General features: G+C 37.0%; 2 protein-coding genes across 7 annotated transcripts in view; both read left to right on the top strand.

Moving 5' to 3' along the window:
• Positions 1 to 490: 490 nt before the first annotated feature.
• ifnlr1 (interferon lambda receptor 1) lies at positions 491 to 8250 on the top strand. Of its 4 annotated transcripts, none has more exons than XM_078932744.1 (7): positions 491 to 850; positions 1471 to 1597; positions 2755 to 2924; positions 3012 to 3196; positions 3808 to 3943; positions 5503 to 5630; positions 5803 to 8250. In XM_078932744.1, exons 1-7 carry the CDS (start codon positions 808 to 810, stop codon positions 6562 to 6564), a joined length of 1551 nt encoding a protein of 516 aa, XP_078788870.1. In that variant the 5' UTR covers positions 491 to 807; the 3' UTR covers positions 6565 to 8250. The 4 variants fall into 4 exon arrangements, with proteins under 4 accessions (XP_078788870.1, XP_011483963.2, XP_078788869.1 ...); XM_011485661.4 differs by having other exon boundaries at positions 5500 to 5630; positions 5818 to 8250; XM_078932743.1 differs by having other exon boundaries at positions 5500 to 5630.
• A 9540-nt stretch (positions 8251 to 17790) lies between these two features.
• myom3 (myomesin 3) overlaps positions 17791 to 24885 on the top strand; it is a 68886-nt gene continuing 61791 nt past the window's right edge. For all 3 annotated transcript variants that reach the window (XM_078932741.1, XM_078932742.1, XM_023964567.2), the window contains exons 1-2: positions 17791 to 17956; positions 20050 to 20178. In XM_078932741.1, coding sequence (XP_078788867.1) covers positions 20072 to 20178 — 107 coding nt within the window. In that variant the 5' untranslated portion in view covers positions 17791 to 17956; positions 20050 to 20071. The remainder of the gene's footprint in view (positions 17957 to 20049; positions 20179 to 24885) is intronic.

Genomic DNA, 24885 nt, shown 5'->3' with positions numbered 1-24885 from the left:
CTTTTGAGCACATGCATGTTGTAGGTTGTAGCAGTATTTCCTGCTGCGATATAAAATGCCTTTTTGTTTCGGCAATAGGATACCAGTGAATATCCATTCATCTTTCTGATTTGTAAATACTGTGGACATAAAACTAATAAGTCTTGTGCAACAATCCGGTTTATGTGAATTTAAGTTAAGTTAGTTGCAAATACAACTGTATAAATTTGCTGTGTGGGATTCGTTGTATCAATGGAAAGAACAGAACTGAACTTTCTACCTGTGAACCAGAAATGCAACTGACGAGAACAACTATGACGGTACATAACTATATCTAATTTAGATAAGATGTACGTCCTTACCAGTAAAACGTTGCGGAAAAAAATAACAAAAACTGAAATGACCTGAAAAACAACTACAGAGGGAGACAGACTCCCTGACAGAAGAGACTGTGAGGTAAAAGGAAGTTGAGATTCTGCAAATGATATACAAGAGGGTGGAGTATAACAGCAGAAAAACAGGAACCCGGTGACTGCATGTGCCAAAGTACACCTGCACACCTGAGTAAAACCTGCTCCTTTCCCAGAATACATCAGAGATTATTGAGACCCAGGGATAAGTGGCTGCTCTGAAACCAATACTGAATTCAAATGGATTCTGGTTCTGTTTGGAAGGATTTCTGGTTCGAGGACTTAACTTGACATTTTTAAACACTGCCTTTTGGGGTTGATTGATTGTAACGCGCTTTCACTTTGGACATTACAACCCACCATTTGGGCTTGAGGATTAGGAGTGAGCATTTTTTTCATCTTCTTCCCCCTAATTAAGATGTGGAACATGGATGTAATGAAACTTTTTCTGCTTTGCTATGGTGAGTACAGGACCTGCACCTTAAGGTTGGATTTAAATGTTGCTGTTTAAATAAGTAACAAAAAATAAGTAAACGACTATCAATTTTTTTTAAAACTTGTCTCAAGCGTTTATTTGGCCAAATAAAATTTGCAGTTTGTGGTCATAGCTGAGCCCGTCTTTGTCAATGTCATTCTCATCTAAACTGATCTAGACTTTCTTTACAAACGTTTCAAGCAAGAATCTCAAATTCTCATGAAAATGTAAGATGTCCTATTTCCAGCAACATCAAAACGGATATCAAGTTTGTAAAAAAAAGGGGAAAAAAAGTAGCTAAATAAAAAAGACAACTTCCTTTTACTGTAAGAAGCAAAGTTCAGTTACATCAGGTTTCATGTGTTCAAGAAACCAGAATGAAATTAATTATTGCAGCTAAAATAATATAAACAGAACAATTCAATGCATCTAAACTAAGGTGTGAACACAAAGCAGAGTATTTGGAACTGGACACAAACAATTACAGTTACATAAAAAACAAAATATATTTAACAATTGAAGTTAACAATAATTGAAGAAAACAGCTTAAAAACAAGGATAATGTCTTTAACAGAACTTCTAACTGACTTTTCTTTTTTCCATCAGCTTGTCTCCCAGCTGGAAATGGGCAAGTATATTTTGTCTCCAAAAACTTTTACAATGTCCTTCACTGGGAGCCAGTAAAACCGTCTTTTCCTGGAGAAGAAGTGCTTTACAGTGTGCAATACTTGCGGTAGGAATGACATAAAACTAATTTCATATCTTATGATTGTTTTTTAAACTCTATATCCTTTAACTACAGATCTTGTTCAAGTTGAACTTTGATTATCCGGAAAAAAAAAAAAACTATCTGCCCTTAAGGAAGATTCTGAGACAGAGAATCAGAACTGAATGCTTGTTTTTACATCCCTTTTTTTGTGTGTTAGACACCCATGAACTAAATGTGGGGCTCAGGTCCACAAAAACCAGCAACAAAAAAAAAGGAAATGTCGTTTGGCCACCCTTAGCAAAAGTTGTACACTTGAGGTTTATTTTATCACCTGAGGATAAGTATACCAATTCCACTATAGACCGTGCACATGTTTTGAAGTATGTATACTAAGTGCCCAACAAATGGAACAAATTTCCCAAACGTTGCTATGAAAAGCCAGTGGTGATTGGTGAATATATACAACAATGTGTTGCTTTTTTTTTTTTTTTTTTGCAAAAATATGTATTTAAATGTATTTTTTTAATAAATCAATAATATCATCATCATCAGAACACAGTAGATTCATATATAGTCACCGAACAATATCAATTAGATTTTCACTTTGTGAAATCAATTACATCATATTCGCCATTTGTTTTTTATTAGTTAGGGGTTTAGGGGGGAAATTCAGACATAGCTTCAGTATGAGATTTTACACAGAGGTTTAATTTAAGTCTTTCAAAGGCTTTTGTTTAACATTCATTCTAAATTCCTCGACACAATCAGAATTTTATTTCTGCTCACATTAATGCACACAGGAAAATGCTTGTACAGCTCCATTAGCATTACACATCTATCAGTCAGTTTTAGCTCAAACTTAGTGATTCATGCAGGGACTAAACCATTGAAAGTGATGAGTCAAACTGCTTTTATCATTTCCTGTTAAAACGAAACCATTATTATTCTTCTGCAACACTAAAAGTAATGAGAGACTAAGAATAACTTGTAAAATACAGACACAATTGTGAGCGATCACATTTTTGATATTTCCTTCATTGAGTTTATTGCAATTCAATTTTAAATTGAAATGTTTTGGACAAGTTGAAAATGACATATTCACACATCAGTTTGTAGACGTGCACAGGCCTATTATTATGAAAGTGTATCCATAAATCTGACTGAAATCCTTGTCTTTACAGTGATGATGAGGTACTTTACCGGAAAAAAATGGAGTGTCAGAACATTGCTTACTTGTCTTGCAACTTGACGGCAGAAACGCCATCACTGCATGACGTGCGCTACAGAGCTAAAGTGTTTGTTAATGGCAGCACCATTGGCATCACCACAAAATTTATGCCTTTGAGAGACAGTGAGTCCTTTCACTCTTACAGGTGTCTTCTTTCAGCCCCTTTTGTATTCTGTCACAACACTCACACATTCCTCCTCATGTCTTCAGCTGTTCTTGGACCACCGATTTTATCCACACACGCCTCAAAGTCCGCCTTGCATGTCAAAGTTGCATTGCCTAAGGGGCCAAAGGGAGTCTCCACTGGAGACATCATTACACAAAGTAAAACCGGGTTCTCCAGAGTTACAGTGCTGTATATCCTGAAGATCACCCACCCAGTGTGGGCTGCTCGGGTGAGTTTTTAATTCATAATTTAAAAAAATGTTAGTGTTAGATAGGATTTGTGTCACTGTACTAGGTTAGTATGTATAGTATTTAGTGGTCCCTAGCTATGTCGCACTTCACCTTTGTGGTCACCTTGTCGATCAGTTTTTTCCGTGACATGTTTCCTGTACAGGATGCATTCAACTTCCCAAATTTACATAAATCTCAGATAACGATCAGTGTTGTTTTCATTCTATAATACTGGACCTATTTTTCTATGAAAGGTTGAACTATTAGAGTTTAAACAAGAGAGAAAAGTGTAAAAATGTCTGTCACTACGGGGGGTTGACCCATACGGGTGCAACAGGTTTTTGGTGCCTTGTACATATTTGCTTATGTTCCACTTGCAGACAGCCCGTATCCAGCCGTAAGGACAGTTGTGACTAAAGTGTGTAATAAGGGCTTTACCAGCTTGAAAACATCTATAATACATTACAGATTTTATTTGTCGCAGGTTATTTTCAGAACTTAACACTGAACTTCAAGTTTTCTTCCAGTCTTAGACTGTTTTGTAACTTGTAAAACCTTGCATTGAAAGAAATTGATAATTTATCATCTGTACCCCTTTTTGCATCTCTAGGAAATGAAAAACACCACCAGAGAGTTTAAAATAAAACTAAAGAACAACATTACATATTGTGGTTATGTGGTCTACAACAAGAGTCCAGAGATTGGTCACGCAAGTCAGAATGCCACTTTCTGTGTCACTTTGCCAGGTATGTAAGCTCATAGAAGCTCATAGAAATGTATTTGACATTTTTTGAAATCCAAAGCAAGGTTCCAAAGTTTTGTTTTTTTAGCAACATCAATTTCAAACTCTGATGCTATGTTCACACCAGACATGACACATGTTCAAGTATGCCCGGACGAGAAGGAAGGAACTTCTTTTTCTACTGAATTACTGGAACATGTCCATCAACTACAGTTGGAAGAGGCTTGGTGCAAAATGCAGAAACGGTGCAAATCTCCTGTATCTTGCTCCAGGCTTTTTCTTTTATAGCTCTATTCTGATATATGAAAAACTTGGTGTCCTAAAATTCTGGCTGCGGGCACAAACTGCAATTAGTAATTTCTCCTTCATGATCAATTTTCAAATGGTTGGCACTACCATGAATTATATGGGAAACTACAACTGTTCCTATTTTTTCCCAATCCTCCTAAACTCAAGCCAGTGCAATAGGGGGCTGTCTGCATGTTTTCCTGATGTTTTGCGGTTTCAGGCTGTGCAGTAAGCCGAAACTGTCACTGATTTGACTAAAGAAAAACGAAAAATGTACTGTCGTGAAAAAATTAGGACACTCTATCAAAGCCTGTATATTTTCCTACATGTTTGGATACTTACACATTAATATAAATTTGAACATCAATGAGTTATCCGAGTGATATAAATTTACATTAAAATATTTCAAGCTTATTTAAAACTTTTTTTGAAATGTAATTTCAAAAGAATGTAATTTCTGCTTATGTTTAAGTTTAGACACTTCATACTTAAGACTAATTTAAGGGACTGGTAGGTGCCATAAAAAGGTGTCTCATTGATTTCAGCAAAGGAGAAAATACAAAAATACCCAATTGGAGGCTGGAGGTCAAAACTTTGACCTCCAGTAAAATGGGACTTTTTATTCAGATCTTTTTTTTTTCTATGAGTAGAATATTAGTAATGTTTTAGTTCTATTTTTATCAAATCACTTTCTTTTTTTGGAAGTTTTTCAAAATAAGATTAGACATTGATAAGTCAACATTGATTGTATTTCCTAAACCAAATAATTGATAAAATATTTTTTATCAAATTAAGTAGAAAATTATATCATAAACTTGTGAACCAAAAGGAAATCAGTTTGGGTAGGGAGTTTAGCCCTACCAATTTGGGCTAAAATACTCAACACCTTGACACCAATTGATGCACATATGCATCAAACCACTTAAATTACCCTTATTTTGCGTCTAGTTCAAATCAAAAGTGATTTTTTTTTTCCATAGCTGGAAAAAAATGCAGGTGTCAAGGGGATAATAGAAGTACATGTCAGAGATAAGAACTAAACTGTGACACTATTACAACATACCCAACAGCCTGAACAGCATGTGGGGAATTTCCTACAGCAATGTTTGTTTTTCTGCCTCCCTTTTCTGCCGTTTTCTTGCCTCCCTCCCCTGCCTCACATTTATTCCTATAGAGGAAGAAAACAAAAAAAAAAAATGAACGTCGATGATGGGTGAAAACGAGCATCTAGGTATCAAAGGTCTATTTGTGACAAAAACTCTTGTCCTCTAGAAGATCCTGTGGTACTTTGGCCATGGCTTCTCCTGAGTGTCGCTGTTGTGTCAGGCGTGGCTATCATATTGGCAGTGAGCATGTGCAACTATGTGAAGGGTGGAAAGACAAAGACAATGCCACAAACACTGGTAAGATCATTCTTTCATCACAGTTGCTTCTGAATGGCACAGGGAAATGCTGCCTTACAGGAATATCAAGTCTTTGTTTTAGTCAGGGCTGAAAAGCACAATGTGAAGAGAGTGACGGCAGACATCTACTGTTTGTTTTGGAATTGCAAATGTTTTTTCTCTGCACTGACAGATCCATCATCAACAGGTACACAGCTCTACACCCCAAAAAGTCCAGCACTACCCGGATAAGAATCTCATCATTTCTAAGGTGGAGGTGAACCATCCCAGCGATTGCGTCGACCAAGCGAAGCTGCATGTGCCCTCGGTTGGAGGTTATTCCCCACAGAGGATATCCAGCAACCTTTTCCAGGGCAGCGCAAACTCCTCTGTGGGTCCAAATCTTGCAGAAACAACCGCCCAGTCAGCTGAAATCTACGGTGCAGTTGCTGCCCAGGTGGAACCTGAGAAGAGTGATGATTTTTACCAGCCGAGCACTGAAGAAAGTGCACCCAATCACTCACTGCTGTTTAGCTTGAGGAGGAGTAAAAGGAGCAGGGATAAAGGTGGAGCACTGCAGTTTACGGATATGGAGGCAAGTGGGAACAACCAGCTGGTGTTGGACACAGTACGGAACGACAACGGACAACTGGTGTTGCCTTCCCTTGAATTCCAATTCCAGACCGACTGTGATGACGCTGTATCTCTGGTAAACCCCGAGACAAAACCTCTTCTGCCGTACCTCATACAGTGCCAGGATGGAGCTTCTTTGGAATCCCTGCAGAGCATAGAGAGCTCAGAGGGGCTGGATTCTGGGTGTGAAATTAGCACTGTAAACACACCAACCAGCCCGTACTGCAACACGCACTACACACCTGATCTTTCATATTTTCAAAGATGCCAGACAACATGTACCGTCTTTGAATCCCGTTACAAACAGAACTGGATGCCTTAACTCCTTTATGTACTTGAAGAATTTATGTAAGATGCCTGATTTAAAATGTGCCTTTCCATACATTTCATGAAGTGTCCATCTACGTTGTTTATTGAACATAGAAGGAAGAGGAAGTTGGCACAAAAAGTGACAAGCACTTTGGATAAAATGCAAAAAGTGAGCATATGAATGGCTTTGCTGTTTAGTTAAAAATGCAGGAGGTGGGTCACAGCTGAGCAAAATGTAGCTACAACTACTGAAGGTCTTCTTTAGAACCTAGATTTGAGTACTTTTGACATATTAATCTTTGTTATATTTCAGATTGTATTTATTAAAACACACTTGTAATAGAAAAAAAAATATGGATAGTGTCTTGATTTGCAACAGTAACGTAAATGCAAATGTTGGATTTACACATTGAACAAAACACAAGTGTATGAAGAAATGTGGGTTTTCAGAAACGTTTCCCTTTAAAAAAAACGAAAACATTCAAATGAAATGGCTGAAACAACAGTTTAATCGATGCTTGTAGCACTTTTTAAACTCAAGAAACCAAAAATATTAATCATGAATGACCAACCTGTGTGTTTATTCAGTCTAATGATATGCAAAACAAATGTTTGGATAAGAGGACTGAATATTCCCTGTAATTAACATATCCCTATCACTGTGCTGATAAAAAAAACTTTATTACTAGCAATATCTGTACATTTTGAAAATAAAGAAATAAAATAATGTCAACATTGAAGTCCTTTTTGACCATATTTTGATATATTTTCAAAGCGGTCACAATGGTCTTTTAATTATGATTATACAGATTGAAGGGAAAATCAAAAACCTGGGTCAGTTCCTGGGACATTGTTTCAGCAGAGCAGCAGGAGTTTATCAGATATTTACCTTTGAGTTGTGAATGGAACTAAGCCTGGAGGAGTAAGCCTTCTTCCTTTTCCCATCATCCCTTTGTCCTTGTTAATTATTCTCGCCTTTTAGCTTGTAGCCCCTCACAACACCAACCAAACATCAACAGTGCAACAAAACACAAAATTGAAGCTATCTAGACGTACAGTTTTGAGCAAGATGCCAGCTCAGAGAGAGAAATAAGATCATGGATCTATTTGTCTACAAGTGGATGCATGAAAGGAGTGGAGCAGGGAGCTTGTGGCCCACCGATTGTAGTTTGTACGTAGAAACTACATGTTTTTTCCAACTACATTTCATCGTATGCTCCTGATTCCCCATAATCTGAATAAAGAAATACTCAAACGCAATTTTAAGCCTAATTTTCTTTAAAAAATGTCCTCCATCATGAGAAAAATGCTACAAGAATATGCGAAAAAACCCCATTTTCATTGGGGTGGGTCTTTAAAAAACCTTTTTTGCTGTTATAGTTCGCAGTGCTTTTTTAGCTGTGGAAAAAAACAGCACACAGTAAACGCATTCAAAGGTGTGGTAATTTGTTACATTATCAGCTGTCTGGGTTTTAATGGCTTTTCCCACATGTAGCTATAAAGTCATGACATGTACATTGAGTCATGTGAAGTTGCTATGTACAAAAGTGCATGTATCTAAGGACAGCCCATAACATTCAAAGTAGTTTATAATCCCTGTGAAATGCAAAATATTCTACCTAAATGCTAAAAAGAACTTTGTACTTTAAAAGCTGTGTTGAAAATGATATTATTAAAAATGTGCTACATGCGTTTGGGACATTGTTCTTCATAATTACTATTTGTAGTTAAAAATGAAGTAAATGTCTAACACTACTGGGCAAAGTACAGCGGCTCGCGTCTCTGTATCTATTACATCATTCTGAAAATAATAGGAACAACGCCTATTGTTAGCTTTGTTAGGCAAATGCTAGATGATACCCTGAGATATTTCAGTGAAAGCCTGCCCTACATAGCTACAGATAAGGTGGAAAAATAATCAATTTGTATAGTTTTTTTTCAAGGGTGAGAAATTAATATATTTTAAATATAAAAATGCTTTATGCTGAAAAAGAAGTAAACAATAAAGTGTACTTAATCAGAAAATATCCCGCTGCTCCCAATTTTATTTTACCATAAATGTAGAATGATCTTCTTCTGTCAGCAGACTGACCTCCAAAGGTTTTTACGAACACATGCCAAGAGGTAGAAACTTCAGCCCAACTAGAAATTTGATATTTTTTTTCAACCCTTAAAACTAGCGATGTCACCCAAATACCACACGTTTTTGACATGTCGTAAATCTTTGACTCAATCACCACAAATCGACTGATTCTGACGCTGACAAAATCGGCTTTTCATCGTCACATTGCTCTTCTCTGCAACAAAATCAGCTGATTTACATTGATTGCATAAGCACTTCACTACTAAAAAGGGTTGAATATCAGTGCAGGGCTGGGTTAACCCTTGTGCTATCTTAGATGACCCCACCCTTACATTGACGTGTTCTCCCTACCATGACAAAGGTGGATAAAGGTGGAAAGATTTCATGTAATCCATGGACACCAGTGAGGTTCACCGTGGGAGATGGTCAAGTGTGCCGTGGGAAATTGCCCTCATTCACTGATCTAAAAACATTTTCCATCTCCAGGAAATCAGCTCTTTGTTCATCCAAACAAGCCCTGATAAAACACTGAGTAGTTAGGAATATATATAGGGCTGTCGATCAATACAGACCATGAATTTCTGCTTTTTTTTTTTTTTTTTTGGATGCTGGTGTGCCGCTGGATTTTTGTCAAGGTTAAAGTGTGCCGTGGCTCAAAAAAGGTTGAAAAACACTGGTCTAGATGACCCAACTCCCAATGGTAAAGTGCCTAGGATAGCACAAGGGTTACAGAGAATCAAACAAGACAAAACTCAAAATACAAATAAAAAGAAAATGTGCTGAAATCATTAGTCAATAAAAAGGCTGTTGTCTCTAGTAACTTTATCCTCCTGAGAACAAGCCCATTAATTCAAATCCTTTGTCTCCCTAAAAACTCAATTTCCCCATACCCAACCCGAACACATGAGATATTAATGGAAAGGCCATGATGTTCTGTTTTAGCTTTGAACATTCACCAATTGAAATTTCAGATTTTGTAGATTAGAATAATAATTTTGAAAAACATTTCCATTTTTTTATTTTTATCAGACACATCTGTTCCCTATAGTCTTCCCAAAGTATTGCACCATTTCAACAGGTGTGTTGCAGAGGTTTGACAGGCCTGAGAAGGGCTTTTTGCCCGAGGACAGGATGGTACCGTAGTGAGTTAATGCTGGGCCCTGTGAGAGGAAAGTCAAAGTTGGCGGAGCTTTGGAAAAGTTCAAAGTACCAAAACAACTAAATAAAAATAGACAAGCAAAACGAAAATGAGAGGATCCCTTTAGGAGAATAAAACAGAACAAGGAAACAAAACAAGAAGAAAAAAAATGGATTCATGTAAAGATAAACAATCAAACTGCTCCTGACATGTCATGATTTGAATAAAGAAATACTCTGAAATGCAATTTGAAGCTTAAATTCTTTTATACATGTTCTCCATCATGAGAAAAATGCTACAAGAGTGTGTTAGAAACACCAAAAACACAATTTTTATTGAAGTGAGTCTGCAACCCTTGTGCTATGTTAGATGACCCCACCCTTACATTGACGTGTTCTCCCTACCATGGTGGACAAAGGTGGAAAGATTTCATGTACGGTAATCCATGGACACCAGTGAAGATCACAAATCATTGAAGAAAAAAGGTTCAGTGCACTGTCTAGTGGGTCTAGATGACCCAACTCCCAATGGTAAAGTGCCTAGGATAGCACAAGGGTTAAAAAAGACAGCGGGTACTAGTCTGACTAGCAGCAGTGATGGATTGGATTCTGGGCATTTGACGGCTAACTTTTTCCACTTTCAAATCTCCAAGTCAAAGGAAAGATCAAATCAGAAAAACTCTTGAGAGTCGCAGTCAGGAAAGAACAATGGACGGGCAATAATTGTTCACAGAGAGAATTTCAATTACTTCTGCGTGTGTGAGTCGGCCCTGGATCAATGAATACATTGATGGACTGGGACACTTTGCCACTTCAGTCGTGTAGGAGAAGCAACCAAGTTCGACCTTTGGAAATACTCATGTCAATCACTGCCAGAAGACTCCATGGCTCTTTGGAAATTCAAAAAAATACTTTGTTTGATTTTTTTGTCCTCTACTAAATAAATAAGTGAGATTGGACAGCAAAGGGCTCTTAGCACACCCCAAAAACATTTTCTTTGGACTATAATAGTAGAAATTTTAATTTAATAGATCTTAAAATTCGCTTTTATCAGCAAAAGTTAGACAGTTTAACATTTTATCAGTAGTTAAGATTTTATTGAGACACAGAGAAAAGCACGTTTTGCTGACATTTATTCAAACGATACATATTTCCACCAGCTCTTTTTCTCTTTCCTTCCAAGAAACAGAGCTTTACTTTGTTTGCTTTTGTCGGGAAAAAACACGATCACACTCTTTTTGATGCAAAACAAAAATACCAGAAAGTCATTTTAAACCTGACATAGGAAAATCCTTCTTGTTTATTGTTCAGACATGTAGCACAGTTCCAGAAAAATACAAAGGCAAGAAGCATGCTGTGAACCGAATAATATTTGTTACATGGCAGAACTTGTTCCTCATTTTTGACATTTACTCAATTACATGTGTTCACTTATTGGTACAAGGCCTACAGATGGAAAATGAAATGGTTATTGTGAAAGGACAGTTAAGAAAAGATGCAGCATGGTATGGGCTTGGTCTGCTTTGTCACAAGGAGAACAGTTTTTCCATGCAGGTTCCTTAAAATTGGATCATATCATGATTAAAATCACACCTGATGTAGTCTGTTAGTGCAACAAAATTTGTTAACAGCCTTTGTACAGTAAGTTTTTACAATCTTTTCAGCCAAACTGCACCATACATTTATCAATCTAATAACAGACACTGATAACATTATATATTAAACAGAAAATATTACATTAATAACACAAACCAAGCTGCTGTCAATACTCAATTATTTCTGGTTGATAGGGCCTTTTTACTTTGACACAAGTAAATCACAAGTAGCAGCCTTTTCCCTGCCATCCTGTTTGAAAAGGCACCAAGTTTCTTTTTTTTTTTTCCCCAAACCCAATTACCTGATAAATTGAAGTCTGCATGTAATTGGATGCAATCACTTTGCCCCTTCCCTTTCCTCTCTTGCATTCTAATGGTCTCTTAATGGGGCCTTGATTAGAAAAAGGCATGGAAACAGCTGTCAAAAGCTGGCCAGGAAATGATTGATCATCTCAGAGACCTTAGTGTCCATTTACATCTATTCTGGGCCCACTCTTCAGAATATGAGAGGACAGAGAGGAAAAGAAAACGTCAGTATTATTAATTCTAAAATATAAATAACAAGTCTATGTGGTGTTAAAACCTTTACTATGAATCATAAAAGATGAGCGGAGCCGCATTAGATTTTCACTCATACAGTTAACATGTTTTTCTCAGAAACCAAATGATTCATTGCATTTTTAATTATATGTGGCTATAAAACAAATTTCTGATGGCAAAACTGCAATTAAATTCTGGTGACATGACACAGAAACATCGACACAGAGAAAATGTTTTTTTAACTTTCCACTTAGAGCTATCGTCAAAGACTTCAGAATCAACCGAACCTCCATAAGTAGAACCAAGTGTCAAGGGGAACATAGTCTACTAATGGAGATCATTTTGAAAATCGTGTGCTAAAATCTTGACTACTACTATCTTCTGCCACTTGTTTTACTTATAATCAAATCCCACTATACTGAGTCTATGTTTAGCACAAATCTCATCGGAGCCCCTTCATCATTGGAAAAATGTATCTTAAATTCTCCCCTTTTGGCTTAAAATGAACAGATTTTTTTTTTAACTAAAATGCAGCTTACCACAAAAGGGCAAGCTTGAAAAACATGGGTAAGTCTGCAAATTTAGTAGAGATTTTCCTTTATTTTATCCTGTCTATCTATCAATACATAGAAAATTAAAGTGGTGTTAAAACAATAACATAAAATAAAAGGTTTTCCACACACGCATATTTTCTTTGAAACTTAAAGTGCAACTCACTGAGGGTATTTTCATCTACAGTCATCAAATTTAAAAATGCACTGATTTTTAACATAGAAAAAACAAGGGCGAAATTAACACTTTTATTGTTAAATATTGGCCATATAATTTGTGTTCAACAGCAACTTTCTGTCTTTAATCCAATTTTATCTTCTATATAGTTTTTTATTTAGATTTTTCCAACAACAGACTTTTTATAGTTTTGAGAATAAAGATGCTGATGAAGCCCTGAATCTTATTCTGGGCCCCTGAACACAACTAAGTGCTTTCATGTTCCTAAAATGTGACCTAAATGGCATTCAGTTGTTCCTGAGTAAAACATTAAAAGTAGGAACATCAAACGCAGCATGAATGTTTTCTGTGTGGACCCGTGGAGTCATTTATAATTTAATATATGTAAAAAACAAAGCAAGATTTAATCATTTATATTATTGAATATTTAATGTGACATTCACAGTCATCTGTAGGTAAAGCAGAGAATTTCCCACTTGGATTTCCATACGTGCTTCTTAGGGTTTAATGCATTATAGATGTTGTGCTTCAGCTTCAGCCGCACTGTAAACATGCAAACAAACTGATTTGCATAAATGATGTGAATAAATCAGACACTAAAATGACAGATGCTGCACTTCGGCTCTTCAACATCATTTCTGAGCAAGTTCTTTCAAAAAATGAAATTCAATCAGTAACATGAAGAATTCTTCAAAAATGACTGAAATCTGGCAGATAACATTTTAACAACAGTAAGACTTGACAACACGTAATTACACAGCTACAAATAGCCAGGGAAAGTCATAAAGTTAAGTTAACTGAGATAACAGCCACCTGAGCCACTGTCGGGGCGACAGTGGCTCAGGTGGTTGAGCGGGTCGTCCAATGATCGAAGGGTTGGCGGTTCGATCCCCACTCCCACCAGCCAAAATGTCGTTGTGTCCTTGGGCAAGACACTTCACCCTCCTTGCCTCCAGTGTGGCTCCACTGGTGTGTGAATGCGCATGAATGATCCCGGTGATGGTCAGAGGGGCTGTAGGCGCGAAATGGCAGCCACGCCTCTGTCAATCTACCCCAGGGCAGCTGTGGCTACAACCGTAGCTTACCATCACCAAGTATGAATGAGGAGTGAATGAATAATGGACATAATGTAAGCGCTTTGGGTGTCTTGAAAAGCGCAGATAAATCCAATCCATTATTATTATTATTAACAGAGAAGTTTACATTTATTGTCTTTATTATTAGCTGTGTTTGATTTTTGTGTATAAGTTTAGATACAAATAGGTGTTTTTTTCCCTTTATTTAGTAGATTTTTTGTTTTTCTTACTCTATTAAATGCTCTTAACATTTAAGAATAAGAAAAGTTACAAATCCCACTGTGGGCTGCAAATAATGTTGCATAATTCAGTTTAGAGAACAGTTGACTGCCTCCTCCTTAACCCTCTAAAGACTCACTCTGATGAAAATTGTATTTTAGGTGATTTTGACATGGTCTTGTGGCAGTTTTCTGATGATGGAGGACAAATATAATGAAAATTGAGCTTAAAATTGCATGTCTGAGTATTTCTTCATTAAATTGTGGTGAATAAGGGGCAGACAATAAAATTCAGCTGAAAAAAGCTTGTAGGTGTGATGTAGCAGCTACTACAGCAACCCACAAGCTCTCTGCTCCATTCCCTCCTGATGCATCCACTTGTAGACGACTAGATCCTCGTCCGAACTGGCATCTGGCTCAAAACTGTACGGCTGGATGGCTCTAAGATTGCTCGCCATTTTGGTCACACCACTTATGTGAGGCTTTGCACCAATATGCAACACATCAGTAGCATAAAGTGTTGCATAACAGCGCAAATTCGCTTTTATCTGCATTAGCTGATTGATTGTGTAAGTAAGCACTTCACTAAAGAGTAGGTAATGTGTTAATTAAACGGTTTGATAAGGTATGATAGTCAAAAGAATACAAACATGGGAGCTAAAATATCTTTGTTTAGATCATTCCCTGCACAATTAATTAAAAAGCTAATAAAAAAAAAGAATCAGATTGTGGTTGACAGTGTAGATAAAGAAAGTTTTTAAAATAAAGAGGGAGCAATACAGATGTCTCTCAGCTGTTTTGTTCCAGTTATTCTTAGTCTAATAGTCACTGCTGTTGTATGATGAGAGAAAAGGGCCTGGCAACCCGAGCTTGTATTGTGCACAGATACTGCAATGGCAGGTGTAGCCTCTAAACACTTAAAAATAAACTCTCATGTTTCCACACAATGGTGGCCTTTAAAGCCTCCTGCTTTTTTTTCAGTTCAAGTATGTTATTAGCTTGGAATCAGAACTAAACGCAGTGAAGGAACTTTTTCTGTCTTTTATCGCCAAAATCAGAAGAATCTTTCTGACCGTGTTAAGTCTTACTGTGAGCAAAGAAAGAAGAATAACTAATCTGAGCTCTTTTGATCTTTTTCTTTATTCAACAGAGAAAAATTGTTGGGGAAAAGAAAGATACAATTAAACTTAAAGTGATATAATAAATGTATAAAATTAGACTTGAATCATACAAATCCATTGACAAAAATGACATATTGTATCTATTTCATAACCATAACAAGAACTTTAGGTTTTCTAAAACTTCTCCCAACCAGCCAACCACTATTGTGAAATGGAATCCCATCAGTCACTCTAACTGCTCTTCAACCACCGTTTGTCATATTGGTTCTTTAGTAAACCTTGAGTTTTACTTAGCCATTGGCAAAATCTGGTCTTGTCATAGAATAAAACTTTTTCTTCATATGTTCAGTGCTGACAGAGTGAGGCTACAGTCTTTGTGTTGTCTTTTGAGGCGTCTCCGTTGTTGTCTATCTCTGACATCAGAAAATTGGCCTTCAATTACACAATGGTGCAGGGCTCACTCCAACCTATACCACCCCTTGATTTTGAAGTACACAGGCTCAGATCACTCAAATGTCCCATTCATGTGGGGGCAGCTGTGGTGCAGGCAGGGCAGTCGACCCTGATTGGCAAAGGTCGCAGGTTCGATTCCCACTTTGCCCAAATGACGAAGTGTCCTTGGGCAAGGCACTGAACCCCACCTTGCCTAGGGTGGAAGGTTGGCCCCAGTGTTCGGCAGCGAAGCCGCCATCAGTATGTGAATGGGGCTGTGACTGTAAAGCGCTTTGGGCCTCTGAGGAAGGTAGAAAAGCGCTAAATACTGTTAAGTATACACCATTTACCATGTAGCATTCACTGTATCAGAACCCATGCTCAGCACATGAGGGACTACAAGTTCAAAACAGGAGTCAGTAGCAACAGCAATATGAGCCATTTGGCCTTGGCAAAGAGGATTTGGAAAAACAAAGTTCATGACTGCAACCCACATCCACAGCTCTGCTCCTCATTCCACAAATGCATATTCACCACGATGTAGCACCATTTACATGAGAAGGAAAAGGCTTTGTAACACCTTCTACTAAATAAAAATGTATCATTTGTGCTGAAGTTGGTGAAGCATCAATACAGTTCCTACCTTTTTCTTTAAAAGCCAGAATATGCAAGAATAATGTATATATGTATATAACACATTTATTAATAATGAGTTCGGAACACAGAAGTTTCTTAAAGCCAGAATATGCAAGAATAATGTATATATGTATATAACACATTTATTAATAATGAGTTCGGAACACAGAAGTTTCTTAAAAAGATTATTAAAGTTCTGAAATGTATCAAAAAGTATGACAACACTAAAAGTCACTTTAACAGTAACACTGTTTGGCTTTTTTCCCTCATAGTGTGCACATTGACACAAGGAAACAGAGCATTCAAATCCTGCAGCATATGTTTTGTATTGTGTGTCTAAATGTCAGACTGTACTACTGAAACCAGAGCTTGTTTCCATTTTCAGTTCCAAACATGCATCTCTGACCATTTAATGTAACCTTTACCACTTCAGTACATCCCTATTATCATAACATGATAAAATGCTGTGGATCCTTTTAAAGCATCATGATGAAGTACTCTAGTTCCTCATGTGGACCGGTCCACTTCACAAGGCAATAAACCTTTTTTATGGTAACAAACACATGTATTTCCCATTTTAGTGTTTACCTTGTTTTGCATGCATTTCCTCAAACCTCAAGACAATATCTTTTGTACTGTGTATAATAAATGATGTACCATGTTAATAACTCAACTTGTGAATTAGTTGCTATTAGTTGAGTCTTTTCTAATCTAGTTAATTAAAACAGAAAACCGCTTTAAAGGCCCACTATGGTGAAAATTGTGTTTTGATGATTTGAACATGTTCTAATAGTATTTTTCTCATGATAGGACATATAGAAAACAAGCTTAAAATTGCATTTCTGAGTATTTCTTCATTCGAATTGGAATTAGGAGCAGATGCAAAAATGCCGTTGGAAAATCTTTTAAGTGTGATGTAAAAGCTACTACGGCAAGCTACAAACTCAATGCTCCGTTCCATTCTGATGCATCCACTTGCAGCCCAATAGATCCATCTACGTCTTTCTTTTCCTTAGCTGGCATATGGGTCAAAACTATTCAGCTGGATAGCTTGAATATTGCTCGCCCTTTTGTTGCACTGTGAGGGGCTGTAAAAACGGCATAATCATAATTAAAAGACCACCAGGAAGATTTTTAAAATAGATTGAAAAATGATCAGAGTGGGACTTGTGTCAGACTGGTTCATTCTCCTTGCTTTACCACCATAACACCTTCAGTTCTCTATTTATGATGAATAATCCTCTCCTGACTGAGCTTTTCTGATCTTTAATCTTTTCAAGTATTTGTTCTAAAGTGGTTTAACTTTCATGTAGGCTGAATTCCATGTGTACATTCTTCTAGTATCAGCATGCAGAGCACAGTTCACTCCAGCTGTTCCTCTCAGCTGCTCAATACAGGGGCTACTGTGTCATCCCTGAGCTGCTTGTCCACAGAGATGTCACTAAATTGATCTGGCTGGCGGTGATAATCTGTGGGAGCGCATGTGTCCTTATTGGTTTGTGGGTCCATTTAAGACTAAGAGCAGCATTAGGTTCAGCTTGTGTGCCACCGGGGGCGAGTCACTGGTCTATATTTACCAACTTAAAAATGAAAGAGCATTGTGTCGTCTGCATACTTGGCACCAAAAGACACTTTGTGTGCAGGGTCACCTTGTTGCTTCATCGAGAGACGCAAAGGACAGAAGGAAGTGGACGTGAAAAGACGGAGAGGTAGTACACAGAGCTAGGCCAATCAGACTAAACATCTTCAAGGTGAGACACAGACAGAAAAGGAAGTGGGATATATCCGTCCTACATTTCTGAAACCCAGAGGACTTCACCAGTTTGTTTTTGTGAAGAGTAAGTAGGACTTCTTTTATTCAGACTTAGTGTTAACTTGATACAAACTGATTTGCCTTTAAATTATTTAACAGATTAAAGCAAACCTTTGGAAGATTTTCCCTTTCAAATCTAAAGGGACATGTGCACCATGTCAATTTTTTTTTCAAGAAATAGATGTTTTTTGCACAGAAATACAGCAAACATTTATTTCACAATAAGACCATGAAAGCAAGAAGTAAAACCTCCAAAATGCTTTTGTCTGGTTTCTATGGTTGGTTCAAAAGTTGAAAAACAAAGGGCTTTATTGCACATGCTTATGTGTATTTTAGAGAACCCCTGTGTGTAAAAGGCACTTTAAAGCAGAACTTGAAGGACAGGACACCATCGCACAAAAAAACAGCATGCCACACTAGATTCACACTGTAACCCTACAAAACTCATCATTTGTACTGTTATTGCCTACATATTGTTTATTTTTGTGTTCACACATTTCTTCAAGAAACTACAAAAACCTCTTTTTTGGTAGCCTTAGCAAATGTCTTTTTCATATCTCTTTGGCGATGTCAGGTATTGGTATTTGGTTATTACTTTTTGTGCTTACATGGTGCTTGCAAACCTTGTTTTTACCCAGAGATTAAAAAAACATGACTTATTTCCCTCAGGTGATCCTCTTTTGGACCCTGATCAATTTAAATGTGCCACTGTAGCCGGTCATTAGCAAGGCCCAAAAATGTATCGAACCGATGTTTGTAAAAAAGAAAAATGTAAAAAGCATGAAAAACCATCTGGCATAGGATCATATTTGCACATTATCTGTCCACAATGTAATCAAAGGAGATGAGAAGAAACAACTGATCATGGTGCTAGCACAGGTGGATGCTGTTGGGAATAGATGAATGAAGCCATCATTTAGGCACAGCCTGATTCTGTTTGTTGGGTGCTTCCTGCGATCACTTTCGGAGAGCAGCCACATGATTAATGACAAGCAGGGTGTGAGCAGCAGCATTTCAGTCTGCCACTGACGGATTATTAGTGGCTCAGTGACCCACAAAAGGGTAATTCATTTAACATTGGATTGCATCATAGGTTGTCAAGACAACACCACCTGAAACCATGTTAGGCAGGACAAGGACAGCATTTATCATGTCTATAGCAAAAAAAAACAAAAAAGAAACACCTTGTGTGTAAATATTTTAATTTTGTTACACAAGTTACATAATTCAATCCCATTATTAGCCAAGTCAACAGCATAAAAGTGACCTAAATATTTCTGATACAATGCTATTACATTATTTAATGAAATAAAACAAAGGAAAAAAGAGCAGACTTTTCAATGTTTGTTCACTTGTATTTGGACCATTTTAATTTATAAACATGACCACAGACAACTACAGCTTATAGGCCTTACCAAGGTTGAGCCTGAGATTTTGAGAAAAACAGAAAAACAAGTTTTTTTTTATCTGAATATGGTGTCAGAAATAATTGAAATTTAATCTGAAATTATAGTGATTCATTTAAGTTTTACAATATGTCTCTCATTAGATATTAAAGAAGAGATTAAAAATGCTCAATTACTCAAAGAAAATGTTGTAGCCAAAGTCAATCTGATTTATTAGTACTTAAAACAACTACTGCATAATTAAAATTCTGCCTTTAAGTTTCACTTCAATTTGCAAGTTATTCCAATGATATTAGTAATATTATAAAAAACATGTGAAACTATATTGAACCAAAAGGTTAGCCATAGCACTTAGTGTCTCCAAATATGGCTTTCTAATTATAAATTCTCACATAATTTCATGAAGTCACACCTCTCAATGGCCAACAGGTTTGCTAATTCAGAGTATGTGCAAAATAAAAAAAAGTAACTGAAAACTACAGTTTGAAGTGATAAATATCAAGATACTACAGTCACAATCCCACTCCTCTGGATTAGGTGGGCATTGGGTATGTGCATATGTTGCATAGGAATCTGTGGAAAATGCACCATAATCAGCAAATACAGCCCTTAATACGGTGTTAGGTAAAGTGAAGTCCTGCTGTAAAGGCAGTCACCATCTCTGCATCCTACATAACCTGACTTGTACCCATTTCCATCCCTCTCCCCCCAGGTGCCAGTTGGGGTAGGTTACTATGGAAACCAAGATGGTGATGCACAGAGAGCAGGAGGAGCAGTCGTCCCAAATGCGTCAAAGCATGCAGCTGTCCTCGCAGAAAAAGAAGAGGACGTTCGCTTCCAGGTGAAACTGGTTCACAGCGACGATATTAGTTTGATGTTATTAAACTTGAATGGATAAAACTGATGAGCTTCAGTAGCTTTAAGTATTTTTCACAACAAATGAGAAAACAATTGATCCCAAAGGTACCATTAAGGTTCTCAAGATCTGCAGTCCTTCTAATCCATTTCCTGCCCAAATACAATTACAACATCCAAAATAGCCAAACTGCTACTTTGGGTGACATAAAAACAATTTACTGAAAGATAAATTCACAGCTTCAATAACCTTCCTTTAGGAACACCCTACTGTGCAATTAAGAGTCTCCAGAATGATTACTCCCTTTAATCCCCCCCAAAAAAGTTACAAAACCGTTTTTCTTTTTCTAAAAAATAAAATGCCTTTTATGTATTAATTACCCTAATTCAAAAATACTTCATTTTATGTGAATGACTAAACTGTACACACTGCTCTTATTCTGTTATTCATTTTCTTGGCGAGATTAGCCTTCAGGAAACATGAAAAAGTGCTTCTTCATAAGTCTCACTCCTAAAGCAACAAAGATAGAGTTTATAATAAAAAAACAAAAAAGTGTGGCCTTTAGAAACCCAATACTTTAGTGAAGCTGTGTTAATTTAATTTGTCTATATAGCCCAATATTTACAACAATGGTCATCTCAATGGGCTTAATGCCGGTGATTGTGTAATAAACATGAATCATAAAGAACATAAAGTCATAGAATTCGATAGCTGATTGCTAAACTAATCAGACTAAACTAAACTGGGCATCCCTGCCCTTAGACCCTCCTTCGCAGTAAGGAAAAACTCCTAAAAAAAACGGCTTCCGGAAAAAACAAAACCTTGGGAGTGAACATCACATGAAGGAGGGACCCTCCCCCAGGATGGACAGGCGATGTGCCAGAACTCTTAGAGAAGAACTATCTTATTTAACACGACGACTACATGTTTTAAATAGTCCATCAGATGAGCTTCATCCATGTTCGACATTCATAACTACACACTCCTTATATGTTGTTGTGAATTTCCAAGACCAGCTTAACTCAAATGAGATTCACTTAATGTATTTTACAGCAGTGGTCCCCAAACCCCCCTCAGGACGTGAACCAGTACGGGTCTGTGGGACAGTTGGTACCGGGCAACAGAGAAAAAAACACAACCATTTTTTTTTCAATTTTGTGTGAAATCTGATGATGAAGGAATTTTATTTTGGAAAACTACTGGATTCTCTCCACCACATCCAACTCAGTTTTGATGCATATCAAGTTTACCTTTGCCAGCTGCTAAATTAAAACTCCAAAAATAGCCAAGTTCACAAAAATCAAACGTATTTGGAACATTTTTTGCAGAAGAGATCCAGTGAGGAAACAGAAGAAGATCTTTTCACTTTAAAATAAAAGAAAGCTGCATTAACAGACAAAAACCAAGAGTCTTTACCCTTTGACCACACACTACGCCCGATCTGCATAATATTCAGCAATCGACTGTCCAACGACGCGATGATGTTGCTGAAAAAAAAATGGTGGTTTGATTCACATTTAATATATTTAGAATAACAGTTTTGGTGACATTTTTTTTTCTCGTATTTATCCGTTGTGTCTTAAAAGTCAGACAAGTCTGAAGTCAGCTTCCACTTTGACAGTAATGGGTTAGGGGAATAATCTACATCACATGCTAATGATTCCTACAGGAAATCTAGTGTACAAAACAGTTTCAACCAGCTGCAGATATTTAAAGAGGATGACTATACACTTTACCCACAAAAGTTAAGGGAAACAGGAGGCCAAAAAAAAAAAAAAGACGTATGCCTTTTTCATCCTTGTTTGTGAAAATAGTGCAATATTGACTGACATTTAACCGGCCCTCACCGTAAACCTAACATATTGCATAATATTTGCTGTCTTTTAAAGTTGAAAACTATAATTCAAATATACAAAATATTTTCCATTAAATTACATGTTATAGCAGAATAATTATAATTTGATTTAATTACAGCTAATACCCTCAAAAATCCATGATAGCAAAATTTGCAACAATACAAAGCAGGTAATAGTATCTATCAAAAACATAAAAAACAATGCATACCTCCTGGTGTGGAATCATTTTCATGTAATTTTTCCAATAAACTAATTCAGATGACTTAAAGCTAACTTGTATTCTCCACTTGTGACTGTAGAATATTATACATTTCTGAATTTCCTAATTCACTTTAACATGGCCAGTTTTCACCATAACTCTGTGCATCAAGCCATTTCCATGTATTCTGTGGCTGCAGACATGGAAAACTATCTAGCAGAAGGAAAACCAGTGAACCAAAATTTTTACAGTGAGGTCCAACAGAAATCACTGTTGGCCCACCATTTTAGTCTCAAGTCAAATTTGCCTTCAGTTTTAAGGCCCGCTTTGTTGCGAGTTATTAAATTAGGCCAACCCGTGGGGCTACAATCTGCACTGCAGAATAAAAGGAAACGGACCCATTTCTCTCTTCAGGGATGATGAAAATAAGCAATTATTCTATCAAGTTCAACTCAGCTTTGACTTAGAAGACCATTTTCTCTTTGTGTAAAAAACAATCAGGAGAGACAGCAGGTGAATGTATACATGTGACATCCAGATTTGTATTTCATTTTTTTTATTTATTTATTTTTTTATAGATTTGTATTTCAGTTAGATTCAACTGTGTGGGATCTGGATACATTTAGCCAGCATGAAGAAAACTACTCTATTTTTTGCAACTGTTCATTATATAACAGCACGGTACCCTGTGGTACAGTTAACAGAATTACTACTCAGGTAACTCACCTACCCAGTTTTTCTCCTTTTTAGTTTATTCCTGTTAATTATTTGAGGAAGTCTGTTTGTTACCCCCATGGAGGCACATCCTCAATGCACCTGTGCACTGGCGTGAACACATGCATATCTATGTTCTCCTTGTTTGTGTACTTTACTGCGTACATCTGCATTGATAGCATCCACCCGTAGGCTCTTTACTACATCATTCAACTGTGCAAGCCTCTAAACAAACACTTGATTGGAAGCTCAACAAAGAGAAAAAAAAGGAAAATAGCCAAGGAAAGCAGAAGTCGTTCTTCGAGCTTCGTGACATGGGGAAATTTCCCCGCTCCTAAACAAAAGAAAACGAGAAGTTATGGTAATTTGCATTGCAATTTTGTACGGCCGCTTGCTCGAAACTAATGCTGGGGTAGGGGTGGGGGGTGTTAGCTGTAACGGTTTTGGAGGGGTTTTTTCTCACACACCTGGGTCAACGGATCTTTCACATGAACATCTTTCAGTGTTGCAACAACACCTTATGCATTTTTATTGTGGTTTAAATAAAAGTATTCCAGATAACATCCTGATGTCACCATTAGGGCTGTGGATCCTTATTTAGGTGGTGATCCGATTCCACTCACAAATCAAGACCAACGATTTACAGATCGAGCCGCAATTCTTACTGTTTAATATCTTGTGTGAATGGATGCTAAATGTGTTTTTTCACAGAAAGCAGCCTTTTCATCTAAACTGACATTGTTTAAACAGATTTGTTTTTATGTACTGACTTTATTCATATCCAGAAGAAAGTAATCACAAGTTTTTTGTATTACAGTGTTCTCCTGCTTATTCGCGTTTCAATATTCACAGTTTCACATATTCGCAGAATTTATTTTCAGTCACGTGAATCCTCCGGTTCATCACGAAAGCTCAGACAACCAAGACGCTTGTATGAAACTTTTGCAAGGAGGTGCTGCGCCAATTTCTGAGGAAGGGGAGTGGAGATGAAGAGCACGCCGGCCTGTTGGCTTTGTTGCCGGCTGCTAAAGAATATTTCACAGCAGCAACAACTGGTTCTACCAGTTCCTGAATTTCTACAACCAAAGTTTGTGTCCCTGCATAGAGAAATTTGGGATCAGATGACTCAGAAGTGGCTGGAAAATATCCTGAGACTCAGAGGAAGATAATCGCTGAGAATATTTATCATCCGAATGAATGAATGATGGATGAAACCGGCCTTTTCTGGAAGAAGCAACACTTGAATCCTGTTGTGGGATCTTTTGCAATTACCTGATGAAGGAGGAAGCACGGGCTTCTGGTTTTAATGCACAGAGTGACACTCCTAATGTACGTTTTAAAGTACAATACGGTACAGTCAATTGCTTTAAATAAAATAAAATAAAACTCTTTATGTCGAGGGGGGTGGTTCTTCGTATTCGGCTGTGTCTCTGGTCCCTAACCCCGGCGAATAAGGGGGGATTACTGTATTGCAAAATTCATACTAATTATATATTTAATTCTTTAATATGTATTATATATATATATATATTTAAAACAGATGTGTTTTTTCCAGAACGTATGTCTTTTCTTGAATCTACGATTAAAAAACTCGATAGCTTTTCTTTGAAAATGAGAGTCACTGACACTTTACTTTGAAGGTAATTTACTTCCAATCACAGCAGTTTAGTTTAGTTTATGTACTCAATGTTATTCTCTATTTTAGAGTGATAAGTACATAACCTTCTGTGTATTTTTACTACACTCCATTAGATTTATAAAGATTGTGTATCAGTGATCTCAGACGTTGCAATAACTTGTTTTTTCAAGAAAAGGCTGCAAATATACGAGTTCTCGGATTACTCGTTGCTATTTCCCTTTGTGTTTGGGGGATCCGTTGGAGTATAACATAAAAGTATAATTTGCCAAGATTTTAAAATAACA

The sequence above is a fragment of the Oryzias latipes genome, chromosome 16, assembly GCF_053564925.1.
Source record: "Oryzias latipes strain Hd-rR chromosome 16, Olatipes_Hd-rR_3.1".
Taxonomy (NCBI): domain Eukaryota; kingdom Metazoa; phylum Chordata; class Actinopteri; order Beloniformes; family Adrianichthyidae; genus Oryzias; species Oryzias latipes.
The sequence above is the reverse complement of the archived record's forward strand: the minus strand, read 5'-3'. Positions and strand labels throughout refer to the sequence as shown.